The sequence below is a fragment of the Aspergillus fijiensis genome (assembly GCF_003184825.1).
Source record: "Aspergillus fijiensis CBS 313.89 unplaced genomic scaffold BO72scaffold_94, whole genome shotgun sequence".
NCBI lineage: Eukaryota > Fungi > Ascomycota > Eurotiomycetes > Eurotiales > Aspergillaceae > Aspergillus > Aspergillus fijiensis.
Window position 1 is genome coordinate 25,907 of NW_024469070.1, and position 17,226 is coordinate 43,132.

The 17,226-nt window shown below is 53.9% G+C and overlaps 4 protein-coding genes across 4 annotated transcripts; 3 read left to right on the forward strand and 1 right to left on the reverse strand.

Annotated features, from left to right (window-relative positions):
- Positions 1 to 759: 759 nt before the first annotated feature.
- On the forward strand, positions 760 to 5,608 carry BO72DRAFT_501735 (CORVET complex membrane-binding subunit VPS8; the record flags this gene model as incomplete). Its single annotated transcript, XM_040949007.1, has 3 exons — positions 760 to 1,089; positions 1,145 to 1,580; positions 1,638 to 5,608. 3 exons carry the CDS (start codon positions 760 to 762, stop codon positions 5,606 to 5,608), a joined length of 4,737 nt encoding a protein of 1,578 aa, XP_040795626.1.
- A 659-nt stretch (positions 5,609 to 6,267) lies between these two features.
- On the forward strand, positions 6,268 to 7,755 carry BO72DRAFT_311942 (glycoside hydrolase family 16 protein). The gene is made up of 3 exons (XM_040940510.1): positions 6,268 to 6,901; positions 6,963 to 7,386; positions 7,471 to 7,755. Exons 1-3 carry the CDS (start codon positions 6,543 to 6,545, stop codon positions 7,672 to 7,674), a joined length of 987 nt encoding a protein of 328 aa, XP_040795627.1. The 5' UTR covers positions 6,268 to 6,542; the 3' UTR covers positions 7,675 to 7,755.
- Positions 7,756 to 8,327: 572 nt separating this feature from the next.
- Positions 8,328 to 12,277, reverse strand: BO72DRAFT_532573 (ribosome biosynthesis protein KRE33). The gene is made up of 2 exons (XM_040950440.1): positions 8,976 to 12,277; positions 8,328 to 8,844 (listed from the first exon to the last, which is right to left on the reverse strand). The coding sequence occupies exons 1-2, from the start codon at positions 11,978 to 11,980 to the stop codon at positions 8,637 to 8,639; spliced, it is 3,213 nt and encodes a 1,070-aa protein (XP_040795628.1). The 5' UTR covers positions 11,981 to 12,277; the 3' UTR covers positions 8,328 to 8,636.
- A 1,097-nt stretch (positions 12,278 to 13,374) lies between these two features.
- On the forward strand, positions 13,375 to 17,184 carry BO72DRAFT_311963 (putative capsular associated protein). The gene is made up of 7 exons (XM_040940511.1): positions 13,375 to 13,822; positions 13,897 to 13,955; positions 14,048 to 14,373; positions 14,438 to 14,851; positions 14,910 to 15,056; positions 15,107 to 15,537; positions 15,588 to 17,184. The coding sequence occupies exons 1-7, from the start codon at positions 13,779 to 13,781 to the stop codon at positions 17,161 to 17,163; spliced, it is 2,997 nt and encodes a 998-aa protein (XP_040795629.1). The 5' UTR covers positions 13,375 to 13,778; the 3' UTR covers positions 17,164 to 17,184.
- The last annotated feature ends 42 nt before the right edge of the window (positions 17,185 to 17,226 follow it).

Consider the following 17,226-nt stretch of genomic DNA (forward strand, 5'->3'; position numbering starts at 1 on the left):
ATGAACAACAATGGAGTCCCATGTTATGTGCTTATCCAAACAAATGAGTACTATCTTGCCCTCCCGTGTATGGCTAGCAATACTATAGTTAAAGTTAAAGCCGACACAAAGTAGTTATTAATGTCAATGTTTCTGATCTCCACGCCAGAATATCCCTGCCTAAGGCACCCCAGATAAAGGATAAAGGATAAAGGCAGCAAGGCAGCAAGTGGAAGTGGATGCAGGTGGGCGGTGCTGACCTCCGTCGGAGAGTCTGCTTAAGTTACCGACCGCATCGAGACCTCGTCTAGCCCTCCGTACTCCGTACAGTACCTTATGCTCCAGGCTGTTTCGCTTCTTGATCTTAACCTCAACAGCAAGCAATCGATCTGATCCTTGTTGATTCCTCACCTTCCTCATGACTACCTAGTATTTGTTCCCAGCTAAGGTAACGGGTACAGTACATACACAGTACATACACAGTACTCCGTACACTGCCAGAAAACTAGCGCCCCCAGCACCCGCTCTAGTTTAGTGCTGGTGAACCACTGCCTGCCTGCCTGCCTGCCTGCCTGCGGCACCTTCCATCTTCCCACCTTGTCTACCTTAACCGTACTCTCTCACCACACTTCCTCCTCCTCCTCCACCACCACCATCTCCTTTCGGTCCCCTGTCATACCTTCACCAACCCCCCTCATCACGACATCTCCCACCTCCCACTAATATCTGGGTCTTGCACAAAAACAAGCTGGGAGAGATGGTCATTCGATCCTGCTGCCGATGAGCTCCATGATCGAGACCAGTAATGACTGGGCACGAGAGGATGAGCTCGACTTGGGACCAGACGACGATGCACTCTCCCCGCCGACCCGCAACGGCATCCCCGACCATGTTTACCCCCATCCAGAGTCGGCGTCGGACTCAATTGCTTACGCTGAGGAAGATCTGCCCGATCTAACCAGCGAGAACCATGCCCCCGCCGTCAAACCAATTCCTGCTGTTGACCCCGATGCGACCGACCTTCCCTCTTCACCGCGTTCCGGGCAGCCCGGCGCTCCCGGTAGTGTTGACGAGACTCTCTCGATCCCCGACGACACTCCTTCCCTTCATGTGCGTCGCCGCTGCCGTTTCGCGGCCGTGGTTCTCCGCTGATTGATTGCCATAGGACTCCATCCTATCGTCGCGAAGCAGCAGCGCGTTGGCCTTTCGTGGCTCCCCTCGACTCAGTCCCAGTCCTTCCCATCGCCCGTTCGACCTTCGGTTTCAATCCAGATTATCTTCTAACTCAATTGGAAACTTCCGATCGGCCTCGCCATTTCTAGCGCATTTGCACTCGCGCAAATCCTCCGTCACGAGCCACCTGTCTCCCGGAACCGTCGATTCGGGGCCCGACACTCCCCAGGGACCCTGGGATGTCGTGCGGTGGACCAAACTCAGAAAGATCAACGGCCAGGCGTTCTCGGAAGCTGGAAAGCGGAATTTCGGACATCCAACTTGCATGGTGGTCTCAACGTCAATCGTGGTTGGAACTTCCAAGGGTATAATCCTCGTCTTTGACTACCAGCAGAACCTCAAGACCATCATCGGCCTGGGGACGAAAGGTAAGCTTCAACATAGCCTTGCTTGGCGCTGTTCACGTACTAAGCGTGGGTGTCTAGCTATCGAATGCGGCGCAATTGCATCCTTGGCGCTGTCCGCGGACCACACCACAGTTGCCGGAGGTCATCAATCGGGTGACATCTTCACCTGGGAAATCTCGCGGTCTGCACGGCCCTTCCTTCACATACCCCCGATACCGGCCAATCTGATAGAAAACCGACCCTCAGATGGTCATATCGCCGGATCACCTGTCATCCATGTGGGGTTTCTGGGGACTCGACGTACCGCACTGGTCTCTGCAGATAAACGAGGGATGGCCTTTTCGCATCTGGCCACGCGTGGTATGGGTGCAGTCGGACGGACGGTGAAAACGAGTAGGATTCTGGGCCGCTACCCTCAGATTTATGCGGAAGGATTTCGGCCACGAAAGCCCAGCTCAGTCCTGGCTTTTTCACCTCTTCCCCTAGGCAACGTTGAGCAGCCGACGGACTCGCTGGGACTGGTTGCTATGCTTACCCCTTATCTCCTGGTGATAGTGTCCACGACGCCCGTTGCGCAAACCCAACACAAGGCGCCTCGTCCCAAGGAGGTTGCCGCTCATGGCGCGATGACTGGAGCGCTAGCCTGGTTCCCGGCAATCCGCCTGAAAGGGAAGGAAACTGAAATCTCGCGGACAAAGCTTGTCTATTGTTGGTCTAATGTACTGACAGTGCTGGATGTTTCCGAGGTTGAAGCGGATGAATCTCCAAACAGGGACCGACCTCCGGCCCTGGAGTTCAGACCACGAAGCAGATGGAAGGCCGATGAGGCGATTGTAGCTGTTCAATGGTTGAGTCGCTCCGTGATGGCCGTGCTCACCATAACTCAACAGCTGCTTATCCTTGAGGATCACACCATGCGTGTCACAGAAGCGGTTGATTTGCTCAATCGACACATCTATCATGTGGACTTATTCTCTGCCCAGCTCCATAGTCTGGTTGAACAGTTCAACGAGGAGGACACAACGATGCATGGTGTAGTAGCGGATGCGTTCTTTATGAGCTTTCGCTCTTACAAAGGCCGCTTGTTCCTTCTGGGCTATAATGAACTTCTTATTGGGGGTCTTTCAAATTGGGCTGATAGGCTACTTGCCCTCATGGAGGCTGGTGATTTTATCGGGGCAATCCAAGTGGCGACATCCTACTATCAAGGCAGCGCCGAGAAGCTTACAATTGGTCTTCCTGAGGAGGACGCCCTGAGGCAGCCTCTAGTACGAGAAAAGCTCCTGGAAATGATTTCAGCGTCGCTCAAATACGCATTTGGCCGCAACGCAGAAGCGAATAATGAAAGGCTCGATACCCTACAGCTCCAGAAGCTGGCCGAGGTGTCAATATCTGCCTGCGTTTGCATGTCCGAACTAGATTATCTGTGGGATGAAGTGTTCACCTGGTTTGAAGAGAGTGACTCTCAAGGCATCTTTCTTGATGCACTTGAATCATACATCGTTGAGGGCACCGTCCGCTCACTCCCTCCCACTGCGGTCAAGGCTTTAATCAACCATTACGCGACGAACCACACCGCCAGCAGATTGGAAGAAATTATTTGCTTGCTGGATACAGCCACGATGGACATTGACCAAACCACCACGCTCTGCAAGCATTATAACCTTTACGACGCCTTCATCTATGTCTGGAATCGCTGTCTCGGGGACTACGTGGGCCCTTTGCAGGAGCTCCTTGGGCTCATACCAACCCAGGGGGCTCTGACTAATGGAGACTCTACTAACGGGATTGCGCAATATACGAACGCGACGAAAGTGTTTCCCTACCTTTCCTTTGTTCTCACAGGCCGGGTATATCCCACTGGCGATGATATGGACGAGACGGAGGCCAACCGAGCCAAAGCAACCCTATACGATCATTTGTTCTCCGGTAACCCGCCAGTCACAGGGCAAGGGGAAGCCCTTGAGACGTTCCCGGACTTGCGGATCATGCTGAGGTTCGACACAGCTAGCTTCATGAGCATGCTAAATGAAGCTTTTGAAGATAGTTTTTTGAATGATCAGGAACCAGATGAAGCCCCATCACACGGGGTGTCTGTCAACCGGCAGTATCTGATCAGTGTATTGCTACAGATAATGACTTCGGACTCCTTTGATGCTCTGGATACCATTCGGTTAGACATGTTTGTTGCTCGCAATCTTCCGAAATACCCTCAATACATTCTTCTCTCGGGCAGCACGCTCCAACAAGTTCTGGAGCGACTTTGCCGCTACCCAGACCCCGCAATGGCGGATGACTGTGAGCTAAGCGCTGAGTATCTGTTGTCCATCTATCACCCTCCAGATATACAAGGGATGATACCGCTGTTCAAGGAGGCTCGTTTCCTCCGGATTTTGAAATCTACTTATCGCGTGGAAAAACAATACCCTGAACTCATTCTGACCTATCTTGAAGATCTCAATGAGCAAGAAGCCGTCTTTACCTGCCTACAAGATTGCCTTCGCCCTGGCTCCGGTTTAGGCAAGAAGCAACAGCGGGATCTTCTTGATGTGGTCAAAGCTCATGCCGGTCAGCTTGCAGCGATTAATGTCGAACGAGCAGCGCAGACCATGTATACCTTTGCCCCGGAGACACACGAAACCTTCTTAAATGCCCTACAGCAAGATACCTATCGGCAATACCAATACCTGGCCGTCGTGGTGGGAATGGCTCTGCAGTCCGTGACGGAGAGTAGACCCTCCAAGCCCATCGAGAACTGGATGATCGAGCGTTACGTGCAACTTCTCTGCAGGTATAATCCCTCTCAAGTCGCCAACTTTGTGGATGATTTACGCATCGGTGATGTACGCCTACAGGAGCTGCTGCCTTCATTAGAGGAGAGTGGCGTAGTGGACGCCGCGGTGATCTTGTTGGCTCGTCAAGGCCAGGTTCGAGCGGCTATGGACCGCCTCATCGCGCATTTGGGGACACTTGAGTCCGGCCTGGTGGGCATTCTCCAGAGCATCAACGAAGATCCGGACTCTGCAAGTACTACCGATGCCATTAACCACCTTGTAGAATCATTAGAGAAATACTTACGAGTCGGTACTTGGCTCTGTCGGGGCCAAACGAACACAGCCAAGAATCCTGGGGCAGTCGAGAAGAATGGCTTCAGCAAAGGAGCAGTCGACCAGCCCCTTTCTTTCGATGAATCCTTGTGGCTCGATTTGATAGAAGCCGTGGTGCGCATTGCCAGTGGTGTTTTTGGCTTAATGCCCAAGAAGCCCTCCGAAACTGGCGATGCTTCAGTGACGGCAACCTCCACTCCTCTGATGCCGGCTGTTCGCTCGTTGGTCCAGCAGGTTTTCACCGCCCTCCTTGCCAGCACGGTGCGGAGTGGAGGGTCGTCAACCAACGAGCGCAGTGATGTCGCTTTCCTTCGAATCCTGCGTGCCTTCCTCACGCGGGCTGCAAGCTGGTCGCCGTCCCTGCTCGAGCTGCGCGCAGTACTAGCCTCGATCTTTTCCGCCTATACTTACGAAAAATCACTCCTGGCTCTTGCCAACGGCATGCTGGATCGGGACTTATTCGTGCACGTGGATGAGGTAACACGACTGCGCCAGCGGGGATGGCGACCACGAGGCCAAGTATGTGAGATCTGCCGACAGCGCATCTGGGGACCGGGAGTCGGACCCCAGTACTGGCAGGCCTGGGAGCAGAAACAAGCTAAGGCGCAGCAAAACCGTCTTGCAAAACGGCTCCACGAGCAAAATGATCCTGCGACCGCGCGGGGGAAAGGTAAAGCGGCCGACGTGGGTCAGCCGTTACACCTGCTGGAAGGCCATGCGGACGCGGACGCGGACGCGGATGCGAATGCGACTGCGGAGGACTCCGAGCAGCCCGCTGGGCCAGTCTTGGTTTTCGCTTGTCGACACCTGTATCACCGTCGTTGTATTCTGGAAGTCGATCGTTCTGATGCCGCGCAGAATCAGAGTCATCCCCGTCAGAAGTTCCATGGCGGATCGGACTTGGAGGTGTTGTCTTGCCCGGTGTGCCCTGTACATACATAGTGGATGAGCGATTTCAACATGATAATGACTTATTGACCTTACTTGGTTCTGTCTCTATTGCCGATCACTGCCAGATTCTCTTTGATGCATGTTGGTGATGAATGATGGATGACCGAGCATAAAAACGCCCGATGCGGAGGACATCGGGCAAAACACGCCTCATGATTCAGAGTGAGTCTCGTTTCCTTTCATTCCTGCCGTTCCTCTGGAGACAAGCGGGGAAGCGCCGATCGAGAGGGCTTGGCTACTGGCTAAGGTTTGCGCGTGTGCTTTCGCTGTGCTTCGCAACAGGCCGAAAATCGCCTCCGATTCGCTCAGTGCATTGACATGCTTGCATTCCTCACCCGCCGCTATTTGACGCCCACTCCATGCATCCTTGATCATTGGGCTGTAGACCCCCCCTAACCCGAGGTAGCTACATCGAATTCCCTGACGAAACCGAGCCTAATCATGGTTCTGTCTCATCACTGGTCGACAGACATCAATTTTCCCTCAATCATACACCTTCCCCTATCAATCCGTGACATAACCACGCGCACATCGGCCTGCCATCTGCCGCAGACTGCCACTCACGCCATGCGACAGGTCTCAAGGCCTGGTCTGCTGCGTGAATCATGGTTGACGCCACAAGTTACTAGTGCATGAGCTTGTCCTTTCATATTGCCTGTTTACGCGGGAAAACAAAAAAAAAGAAAAAAAAAAGGAGCACTGCCCTATATATATCGCTTCTTCCATTCCGTCGCGGGCAATATGTTTACAAGATCATCACAATTCTGCGACACTCCTTCGGTCTACATCTCATTGTCTCTACAGCTGGGCTGTTAGTCTTCATTCATTCTGCTTTTTAGGTAGTCCCGCTACCTGTCCACTCCCTAGCGATTCATTAACAACACTCCCTTACCATACATTGCGCTCTACTTATTCTATAAGCGCCATGCGGGTCTATACTTTCCTCTTGATGGCTTTTGGCCTTACGGCGCAGCTCAGTACTGCAACATATACCTTGCTGGATGACTATACCAGCTCGGCATTCTTTGATCGCTTTACGTTCTTCACTGAAACAGATCCTACCCATGGCTTCGTCAGCTATGTCGACCAATCTACCGCCCAGACTGATGGCTTGATCTCAACTAACGCAGACGGATCAATCTATATGGGTGTGGACTATACCAACGTGGCCAGCAGCGGCCGAGAGAGCGTGCGCATCACGAGCGACAGCGAGTATACCCACGGGCTGTTTATTCTGGATCTGGCGCACATGCCCGGTGGAATTTGCGGCACCTGGCCAGCATTGTGAGCTACCCCTAGCGATCTAGTTCCAGTTATTATCCAGACCTAACAATGAGGGAAACAGCTGGCTTCTCGGCTCTAACTGGCCTAACAATGGCGAGATCGACATCATCGAAGGCGTCAATCAGCAGACCAACGACTTGATGACCCTCCATACCAGCGACGGCTGCAGCATCGACAACTCCGGCTTCACCGGCACGCTGACAACCAGCAACTGCTACGTTGATGCGGCGGGCCAATCCAGCAATGCGGGCTGTAGCATCACCTCCCCAAGCTCCCAGTCCTACGGAACCTCCTTCAACTCGCTCGGTGGTGGTGTCTATGCCACGGAGTGGACAAGCTCCGCTATCAACATCTGGCTCTTCCCCCGCGGCAGCATCCCTGCCGATGTCACCGCTGGCGTCCCCACCCCGGCCACCTGGGGAACCCCGGCCGCCAGCTTCGCGGGCTCTTGTGATATCGACTCGCATTTCGACGCCATGCAGATTGTACGTCCCCTAAACATCTTGGCCCGCGTTCGGCTCTGCCCGAAAGTCCCAAGACTTTTCTTTTGCTAAAACTCTGACACACAGGTCTTCGACACCACCTTCTGTGGCGACTGGGCCGGCAATGTGTGGAGCTCAGGCTCGTGCGCCTCCTACGCCAGCTCCTGCACCGACTACGTGGCGAACAACCCGTCGGCCTTCGAGGACGCATACTGGACCATCAACTCGTTGAAGGTCTACCAGGATGCCAGCATCAATGGGGTCCTGAATGCTACGGCGCCGGGCCGATGACCAGGCCTGTCGCAGCACACGCGCGGGCCGGCGTTCATGAGACGCGGACGCAGGGAATCTGGAGGATATGAATTTGCGTTCCGCGGGTGATCGAGCTGATGGGCGAGGGTCAATTTGGCTGGTCACTTGATGGTTTGTTTTGTGTGTGTGTGTGTGTGTGTGTTAGTCTTCACAGAAGAAAGAGGACACTCGCTTGACTTGATTTCGACACTCCACATTCGTTCTGCTGGGACGTGAGGCGCCCACGGTAAACCAACTCAACCACGCAATTTCACGCTCGCTATTTATCGGAAAGCGGAGGGACTGTTTCGAGGGTGCTGGGGCAGTTGCAGGGGTGGGGTTCCATTCGTTTTGATCAATATGGTAAACGAGATAGGCGAAGCCGTTTTCCATGGGAGGGGGGAAGATGCTTTTTTTATTATTTTTCACTGATGGAGACATCACGATGCTCGTTCGTTTTCTTTTTGGCTGGACCAACTCAAGTCTTTCGGACGGGTGGTTTGAAGGGAGGCTATAGATTAGGGGACGTGTTTTTCATTTCCTGTATATATGTGCGCATCCGGCAATATATACCCCTACGTTCGTTTCCGAGACGGGACTCGGGTCGGATACATGTCCACCTTCCTGAATAGGAAGCAACGCGATTCAGTACTAGGATATATTCGAGTCTTCCTGCGTCGTATGTACAAAGAGCCTCTCTATGTTAGCAAAGATGCAAACCGAACCAAACAAACCACATAAAAAACCCATGTCTTGAACAGCACAGCACAGCCGCGGCTTGGGAAGCGAAAAGCTACACCAGAGAGACGGGGAAAAAAATACAACTATCCCGCAGATCCAAGCAAAGAACATAATAAGAAGATGATGATATAGGATATGAGATATGCGTAAAACATGGCCCAAGGCTTTTTTCTTTCCCACCCACGCGCTTTTTCATTATAAAAAGAATACTCGACGCTGCTTTAGTGCTTCTTCTTGCGTCCCTCCGTCCCCTTCTTGATGATCTTCTGTCGCTTGGAGTCGATCTCCTGGTCGTAGATCTCGCGGGCAGATTCGCCCTTCTTGCGCTTGGTCTGCTTGGCGGACTTAACGCTGACGGTGGAGGCGCCGCCGGTGCGGATCTGCTTCTCGGCCTCGTCCCAGGCGGTGCTACCGTTGTTGATCTCGTATCTGGAGGCTGTGAGATCAGTTATTGTTCATTCCGAGGTTGTGGGTGTTGATGGGGAGGAAAAGGTGGGGAGGGGGAGAACGGAACATGGGCGTGGGCTAATGGAGAGGGGGGGAGGGCTGGGACAACTAACTTGTCGAGAGGAAGGGCATCGATCAGAGCTCGCTGCTTCTCGCGCAGCTCCTCGTCGATCTGCTGGCCACCCTCGCGGAGCTCGTCGTCGAGGGCGGTCTCCAAGGGCTTGAAGCGGTCCTCCATCACCTCGTCGTGGGCCTCGGTGACCTCCTGCGCGGCGATGGCGGCCTGCTGCTGGGCGGGCATGGTCTCGGCGACGGCGCCCTCGATGACGGAGCGGAAGTGCGTGGACATCTTGCGGATGATCTTGAGGAACATGGCCAGCAGCTGGGAGGAGGGGAGGCTGATCTCCTTCTCCAGGGCCTCGAGGTTCTTGCGCTGCAGGCCGATGGCCAGGAGGATCGACTGCTGGACGCCCGAGAGGCTGACCTTGCCGCTGAGGCGGCCGGAGAAGTAGTACTCGGCGATCGTGGGGACCATGTCCAGGATGACGTGGTAGTCGAGGAGGTTGTTGGCGTAGCTGTCGAGACGCTTGAGGTCGAAGGGGGAGAAGGCGCGGTCCAGGTCGGACTTGGTCAGGGCCACGGGGGAGAAGGAGGTGTCGAGTTTGGCGCCCGCGTTGGCGGACTCGCAGATGCTGAGCGACAGCACTGAGGGGAATTCGCGGAACTGGTACGACAGGAGCGAGTTGAACCGCTTGTGGAAATCCCGCGAGAAAGCGCCCAGCCAGCTGGCGTCGTTGGGGCCCGTGGCCAGCGTGCGCAGCATCACACACGAGTGCTCGCCGGTCAGGTCGTTGGGGGTCTGCCGGAGATAGACCGGGGAGAAGGAGGACCGCTTCCAGAATTTGTGTAGCGAGGGCGTCAGGCCGAAGCTGACGCCGAGGTAGTCCAGCGCGTCCGGGCGGCGCTCGGAAAGCTTGCCGAACAGGGGTGGCATCTTGTGAATGTCCCGCACCTGGATGTTGTCGTCCAGGAGGGTGGCGTTGGCCAGTTCCTCGTCCGTCACACGAACCATCTCCTCCGGTGCATCAACGGCATCCTCCGACAGACTGGTGAACTTGCCCTCGTAGAAATCGGTGAGTAGCTCCAACGCGCGGGAGCCGTAACCCATGTTGAGGTATTCGGGGTTGGTGGCGATGCGGACCACTCGGGCACCGGAGAGACCGGCGAAGTCTTCATCCTGGTATTGTTGACTGACTAGCCAAGGGATCAGGTCTCCTCCGGCGCGCTGGCCGCGGCTCAAGCTGTTGAGCACGCTCTGTCTGCTGATCCGACCTTCCAGCGCAACCTGGATCACAACAAGGGGCTCGGGAAGCTTGGTGGCCTCCTCATCGATGGGCGGGACAAGGACAAATAACTGGTGTGCGGGGGCGTCACTCATGAGCTGGAGATCATTAGGGGTATTCTTGTAGTGGCTGGCCACGTAAAGGGCCATCATCTGCTGCAGGAACTTCTCGGAAACAGGGTGGAAGGAGAACAGGGTATCACGGTTGACTTGGAGCAGTTGGCACTGCGATGGGTGGGGGCAGCCCTGGGTGTTCATCCGGGACTTGGGCAAGGTTGCGTCAAGACACAAGACCTTGTTGAGCCACTTCTCCACCGAGTCGCCAGGAGCATAACGAATGGGTTCAGACAGGGTGATCTCCCGGAGCGAACGACCACCCAAGCCCTTGTCGGCGTTCTTGGCCGCTTTGCCGGTCGCCCGATCAGCGACGTCGATGTCCTCCTCGCCATTGGCCTTTAGTCCTCCTCTTGACTGCTCACGAAGCTGCTGAATCAGCTTCAAGGAAAGAGACCGACCAGTTCCTTCATAACCGTTGATTGTGGAAGCCATGAAAACCAGATAAGGGCCCATCAGCTTGCGGACCAAAGGCAGGGGAATGGCAGCGGCTTCATCAATCACCAGCAGTTCGGCTTGGCCCAAAACATGAGCATCCTGGGGCTGGATGTACTGGATAGTCTGGCGGTGCTGACGGTGGATGTTGACTCGGACAATAGCCTTGTTGAAATCGGGATTCGTCGACTGCAGGATGGTGTAATCGACATGGTCCATGTAGCCGAGCGCATCGAATCCCTTGAACACGAACTCGAAAAGCGTCTTCAAGTTTTCTGGGCTAGGCGATGTGATGAAGATGTTACTGTATCCGTGGGCCACGGCGGCAGCAATGGCAACACCGAGCGCGGCAGACTTACCGCGACCTCTGCCGGCAGTCAAAGTCACAGTGCTGCGGAGGGTCTTCTCGGCGATCGCATCCACGAAGGTAAGAAGCGCCTTGGCCTGGTCCACGGTGCGAGCCAACTTGACCAGAGGTCCGACCAACTGAGACTCTTCCAAGCTTTCCTTGATCTCCTTCAACTCCTTCTTGGTACCCGTGCTGTTCTCGTCGATCGACTCCGGGGGTGGCAGGGGCTTGACATTCTTGCCTCCAGAGATGGGCAGAACGTTCATTTCGTCGTCCAGAACGAGACAGGAATCGCAGCTGCCCAGGGAAAGGATGAAGCGCTCGTTGAAACGAGCCACCACATCGTCATGCGCCTCGGTCCGGTACCGTGAGTGGATGTCCATCGACAAGGTGTAGAGTTGCTTCAGACTGCTCATTCCCTTCAGCAACAGCAGAACGATACCACCTCCCTCCACCGTTTCGACCGTACGAGCGAGCAAATTGGGCGTCATAGCTTCGAAGTCTTGGAGAATGCACATGCCGTAGGTGTTACCGAGAATCTTCTCGGTTTCCTTGTAGTAGACATAACGGATCTGGTTCAGAGTGATGAACAGCTCGAACGGGTCCTCCTGATTTGGCTCTCTGATACCACGCTTCACTTCCTTCTTGATCTTAGCTTCGCGCTTCTTGCGGTGACTGGTGAAGCCCAAGAGATCCTTCTTGTAAGCCCACAGAACGGATTTGTTCTGCTTGACATCGACGCTAGACATGATATAGTGCAGGTTAACGATGACATCCTTGGCGCGGTCGCCGACCACGACGAAGAAACTTCTCTTCTTCTCTTGCACGCCATTCCGAATAAGCGCCGGAATGCGCGAGTCGATAGCCTTGCGAGGCATTGTGGTGCTGCGGTCTCTTTGAGGACCGTTTTGACCCTTATCGCGGTAGGTTCAATTGAGTTCCGAGTCGAATGCTTTCCACCCGGCCGAGGAAAATTCGTCAAGATAGCGGCGGAAACCACAGACTGCGCCGGAAGTTGTGTGTGTCTGCGAGAACCGAACGGAACAGCGCGCAACTGTTGACTGAGCAAGACACAGACCAGGTCCTCGATAAGGGAGAGGAGACAGGTGGTCAGGTGTTGGGAAGATTTGAGATCACACTCTCTTGCTGTAACAGCAATCAATGGCAACGGGCGGGTTCGGCGCAAAGAAAAAAAAAAGTTATCGGCGACCGGGCCGCAACTGTCAGTAGTTACCGCCTACTGAAAGTGATACCGCCCTGCTGGCACGTGCCTTGCACGGTGCCTGAGTACGACTAGTCCCAAAGTGGTATAGTTGACTCTACACTCAGGCTCTGCGGGAACGGGACTTCACGTGATACTTGGCAAGGCTGCTGCCCCTCAAACAGGTCAAACAGGTCAATACATCCCATGATGGCAGTGTCAATTACTCATTGTTGAAGAGTCAATTGGGAACATTGCACAGGGAGACTACATGCTGAGGCAATCACTTTCGATTCTGTGACAGTCCAGGAAGATATCATCCAGCCATTCAGCCCCAGTACTGGGTGGTGGTGGAGCTGCAGGGGAAATTGACCCGTTGCTATTTTAGGGCCCGTGCTTCCCAATCCAGATCAGCCATCGATTGATAGTATGAGTACATGTGTAAACCAGGAGAGGCGCATCAAACAAGATTGCAACCATGTCATATATGTATTGATGGCAGTGAGTCGATCGATGAAGCTGAAGATGATCACAGGAGCAGATTCCCGGTTGGGGATAGTGGCAGCTGGACTGGCATTGCCAGACGCGTGGACTTGTCTTGGGATTACGCCGATCAGTAGGAGTGGTGAATGGGCTGGACCCTGGCGCTAGAATGAACGAAATCATGATAGGAGACAGACGGAAGTTGAACTGACATGGTTACATACCAGTCCCGGTGCTGACGTGCGTGAAAAAGAGACTACTCCATACACGACTAAAGGCTAAATTACAGCAAGCACTGCAACCCTCGGATCCATGGGCCAGAACAACTTTCAATCTCTTCCAAGTTGCGCTTCGTTCTACGAGTCTACTGACTTCTTTTGCTGCTTGCTTGACGCAACCCCCAACCTTCGAGACCATGCTTGGCATCAGTAGTCTCTCTTCTTGTCGCTTTTCCCCTTGCTCTTAGTCTTCTTGATTCCTTCTTCTCGGCCTCTTCCTCATTTCCCCTCCTCCTCCTCCTCCTCCTCCTCTTCCTCCTTCAATTCTTTCCCCCTCTCTTTCCCCCTCCTTCACCCCCCTTGGTCTCTCTCCTATTCCCCCAAGGATTGCAGATTGGAAGGAGACATACTCGAGAACTCCTAGAAAAAAGAAAAGACAAAAATCCCCTCCAGAAAGTGTTGACATCTCCACTTCTTACCCGTGCGGGATTGCCCCAGCCATTCTCCTCTTTTCTTGTTCTTCTCCGTCTCCGAAACACCCAAGCCCGAAACCTCTTGGCCACACTGGGTCTCGTCCCCTCGTCACTTTTCCCTCCACGCGTTCTCTTTTCCTAAGTCCCCTTCCCCCCTCCCCTCCCCTCCCCTTGTCGAACCTAACTTGTCTTTCGCGTGGTTCCAATCCAAATCATGATTTCTATGTGCTGCATGAAATGAACCACCAGTCCATGTAAGAATGGCTATGCGACTTGCAGACTCATGATTGTCTGATTCGGAATGGTACACTTCTCCGCTGAGACGGGGCTCAAGGCCTCTGTGGGGTGAGTTCAGTACTTCTCGCCCTCCCATCGATTTCCTTTCCTGGGTCTTGTGCGTGCTAATCAACGTACAATAGAATCTTTCTGCTCAGCTGCACATTCCTCGCAACGTCTTACAACACTACTTTTGCTTTCGGTCAGTCATGTCCATTGAATAGAGAAATGCCTGTAGTTGGACGTCTCGGGGCGCATCGCAGCCACAGCCCGGCTCGCTAACACTTGCCTCAGATCATCCCCTCAACACCGCAGTGATAACATGTTCCATCGCTGCATTCTCCCTTCTGATACTAAGTCGCTTCATCAACCGAATCCCAATTCCGTCATCCTCGGTGCACAAGTACAGCGTCATACCTTTGACAGAGCGCGAACAGGCAATCGACGAACCTTCGTCGCCTATTAGCCTGGAGAGCAGCAGTAGCAGTATCACTCCTTCAAAAACGCGCAACTTGGCCCGATGGTTCAAAATCGGCCTGGTTTCTGTGCTTGGCTGTGCCCGCGTTGGTCTATATCGACAGATAACTGCAAACATCGAATGCGCGCCGGATGGCTACGCGGTAGGTGCGCCAGCATACAGAACAGAGGCAGACGTCAGGACTAACATCAATGCTCTGATCCTAGTATGCGATACCCTTCTTCATTGCTATTTATGATTACTGGCGCAACCAACGGGGCCGATCATCTACGAAATGGACCGCTCCCGACAGCCCACAAAATGCGCAACTTCGCATGGTAGCGACTATCGCCAGTCGCATTCATTACTTCGTCTTCCGCAGTCAACTAAGATATGTCGCGTCAGCGGCTAGCCTGTTGGCAAGCGGATATCTGGCGATGGCATTCGATCAAGGGCGCGAATCGACGTATATCTGCGCCACTGTTTCAGGCCAGTATCCGCGCCTACACACTTTGAGAGTTTTGAGCGCCATCTTCGACTCTATGATTTTGATCGGTGCTGCGGAGCTGTCTAATGAAGGTGCGCGACCTCGTGACGGCAGGAGGAAACAGACCTTAGTGTCCTGGGGATTCAGTTTACTCGTGAGTCATTCATATCCCTGTCTGTGGATATAGGAATCTGACCATATCGGAATTCAAGGGTGTGGCTGCATTCTGGGGTGCTATTATAGCCTACATTACTGTCAGGTCTCATGGCAGCGATGATTTTGTCAACCCTCATTTCCTGCGAAGTGCTATAGGCCAGGGTGCGCTGGTGGCTTGCGTCATAGTCTCAGCATCTCAGCTAGTAAGTTTATCGCATCGGGCCGCGCAATACGGACTTGCTAACTCAGTCAGATCCCTCACTATGGTGTTGTCGGGCTCTCAGTATTGGCTGGCTTTGTCTCCTTGTATTATACCTGGACTGCAACCCTTTTCGATGGACATCAGCCATTCCCACTCGTCACTGCTCCTCGTGCTTTCGCCGCTCTACTCTTGAACTACCTCGGGGGGTTATCGTTTCTATACGCGCGAACGGTCTCGGAAGAGGAACCGCAGTTTCTTTATCGGTTTAATATCACCTTGCGCGTTGCCTTGACCGTAATGGCAGGGATTGGCTTTATCTTCGTGACTCAGCAAGGCAGTGTCGCCCATCTGCATCCCATTGATCTGCTTATTTATGAGGGCAGGCAGCACCATGACAAATGGCTTCACAGGGCCAATAGCAGTCAAACTTTGGCTGATGCTGTCGCGCAGTACCGCCTACAATATAACCAACATCCGCCACCGTAGGTTCAATCCTACTCGTTGGTGCATGCCTCAACTGACGTTGAACTAGGAACTTCGACAAATGGTACGAATTCGCCATGAATAAATCCTCCCTTGTCATCGATGATTTCGATGAGATCCACAACAACCTGCTTCCGTTCCGCTCGGTATCCCCGGCAGCAATCCGAGATATGACGCAAAAATTAGCCACAAACCCATACAATGAAATCGGCGCTATCAGCATTCGGAATGGCACGGCCAGAGTTCAAGAGGGCATCAAGCCTACCCATGCTTGGATGGTCATTAGTGCCGCCAAGATGATCGAGAAATTCGCCGAACACCTGCCAGACATGGATCTGGCTTTCAATCTGAACGATGAGCCCCGGGTGGCTGTACCTTGGGAGGAAATGAGCGCCCTCAAAGACCAAGCCCTTTCACATCCCGTGCTACAAGACGAACGCATACAAAATGAATGGTCAACCGGCCGTAGCGACCAATGGCTGCCGATCGAGCCGGCTGATCAAACGCACGACACTATGTTCGTTGACAGTTCATTTAAGAATATCTTCGACCGTTACGTGAGCGCGACTTGTCCTCCATCTTCTAAGGCACGCTCTCAACGCATATGGGACCGCCGCCATCTCTGCATCAGTTGTATTCGGCCACACTCCCTGGGCGAGTTCCCATCTGACTGGGCCCTGGCGACTGATATCTGCCACCAGCCGGACCTGGCCCATCTTCACGGCTTCTTCATGTCACCAGCCTCTTTCAAGGTCTCCCAAGAACTTATTCCAGTCTTCAGCCAGAGCGCGATTGCCGGATTTGGCGACATCATTTTCCCAAGTCCGTGGAATTACGTCGACAAGATCGAATACAAACCGTCGACAGACTACCCGGATGCAAACTATACCGACAAGTCGAACACCTTGTTCTGGATCGGCAGTACCTCTGAAGGTATCAGCCATTCAGGCGAATGGAAAGGCATGCCGCGACAACGCCTCACCCACCTAATCAATAACAACACGCACAACCACGTCTCCGTTTTCCTGCCCACAGCGGACAACACCACCGACTCGTACCGCTACCAGATCCTCCCTGGCACCTCTCCGTCTTCCTCCCTTCACCTCGACACAGCTGTCCAAATTCTCGACCCGATTGTCCGCTGCAGGCACCAAGACTGTGAGGACCAGACTGCCGAATTCGGACTGGCGGGGCGAGTGGACTTTCAAGCTCACTGGCAGAACCGGTATCTCTTCGACGCCGACGGCGCCGGCTTCAGCGGCCGCTTCCTTCCTTTCATGCAGAGCCACAGCCTCCCCTTTAAGACGGGGCTGTTCCGCCAATGGTTCGAAACGCGCATCACCCCTTGGCTACACTTTGTGCCCGTAGATGTCCGCCTCCACGGCTTGTGGAGTACCCTGGCATATTTCTCGGGCGTCGAATCTAGCGACCATTCCTCCACTCCTGAGAAGGGAGCGCTCCTCAAGCCCCACGATATCGAGGGTCAATGGATCGCAGAGGAAGGCCGGAAGTGGGCGGCGCAGGTACTGCGGAAGGAAGATATGGAAGTCTACTTCTTCAGGCTCCTGTTGGAATGGGGGCGCCTGACGGACGATCGACGAGAGGAATTGGGCTACAAGCTATAATTATAGGTATGGGCCCCATGAGTGAGGTTCATGAGCTATCTCTCATCTACCTATTTTGATGAT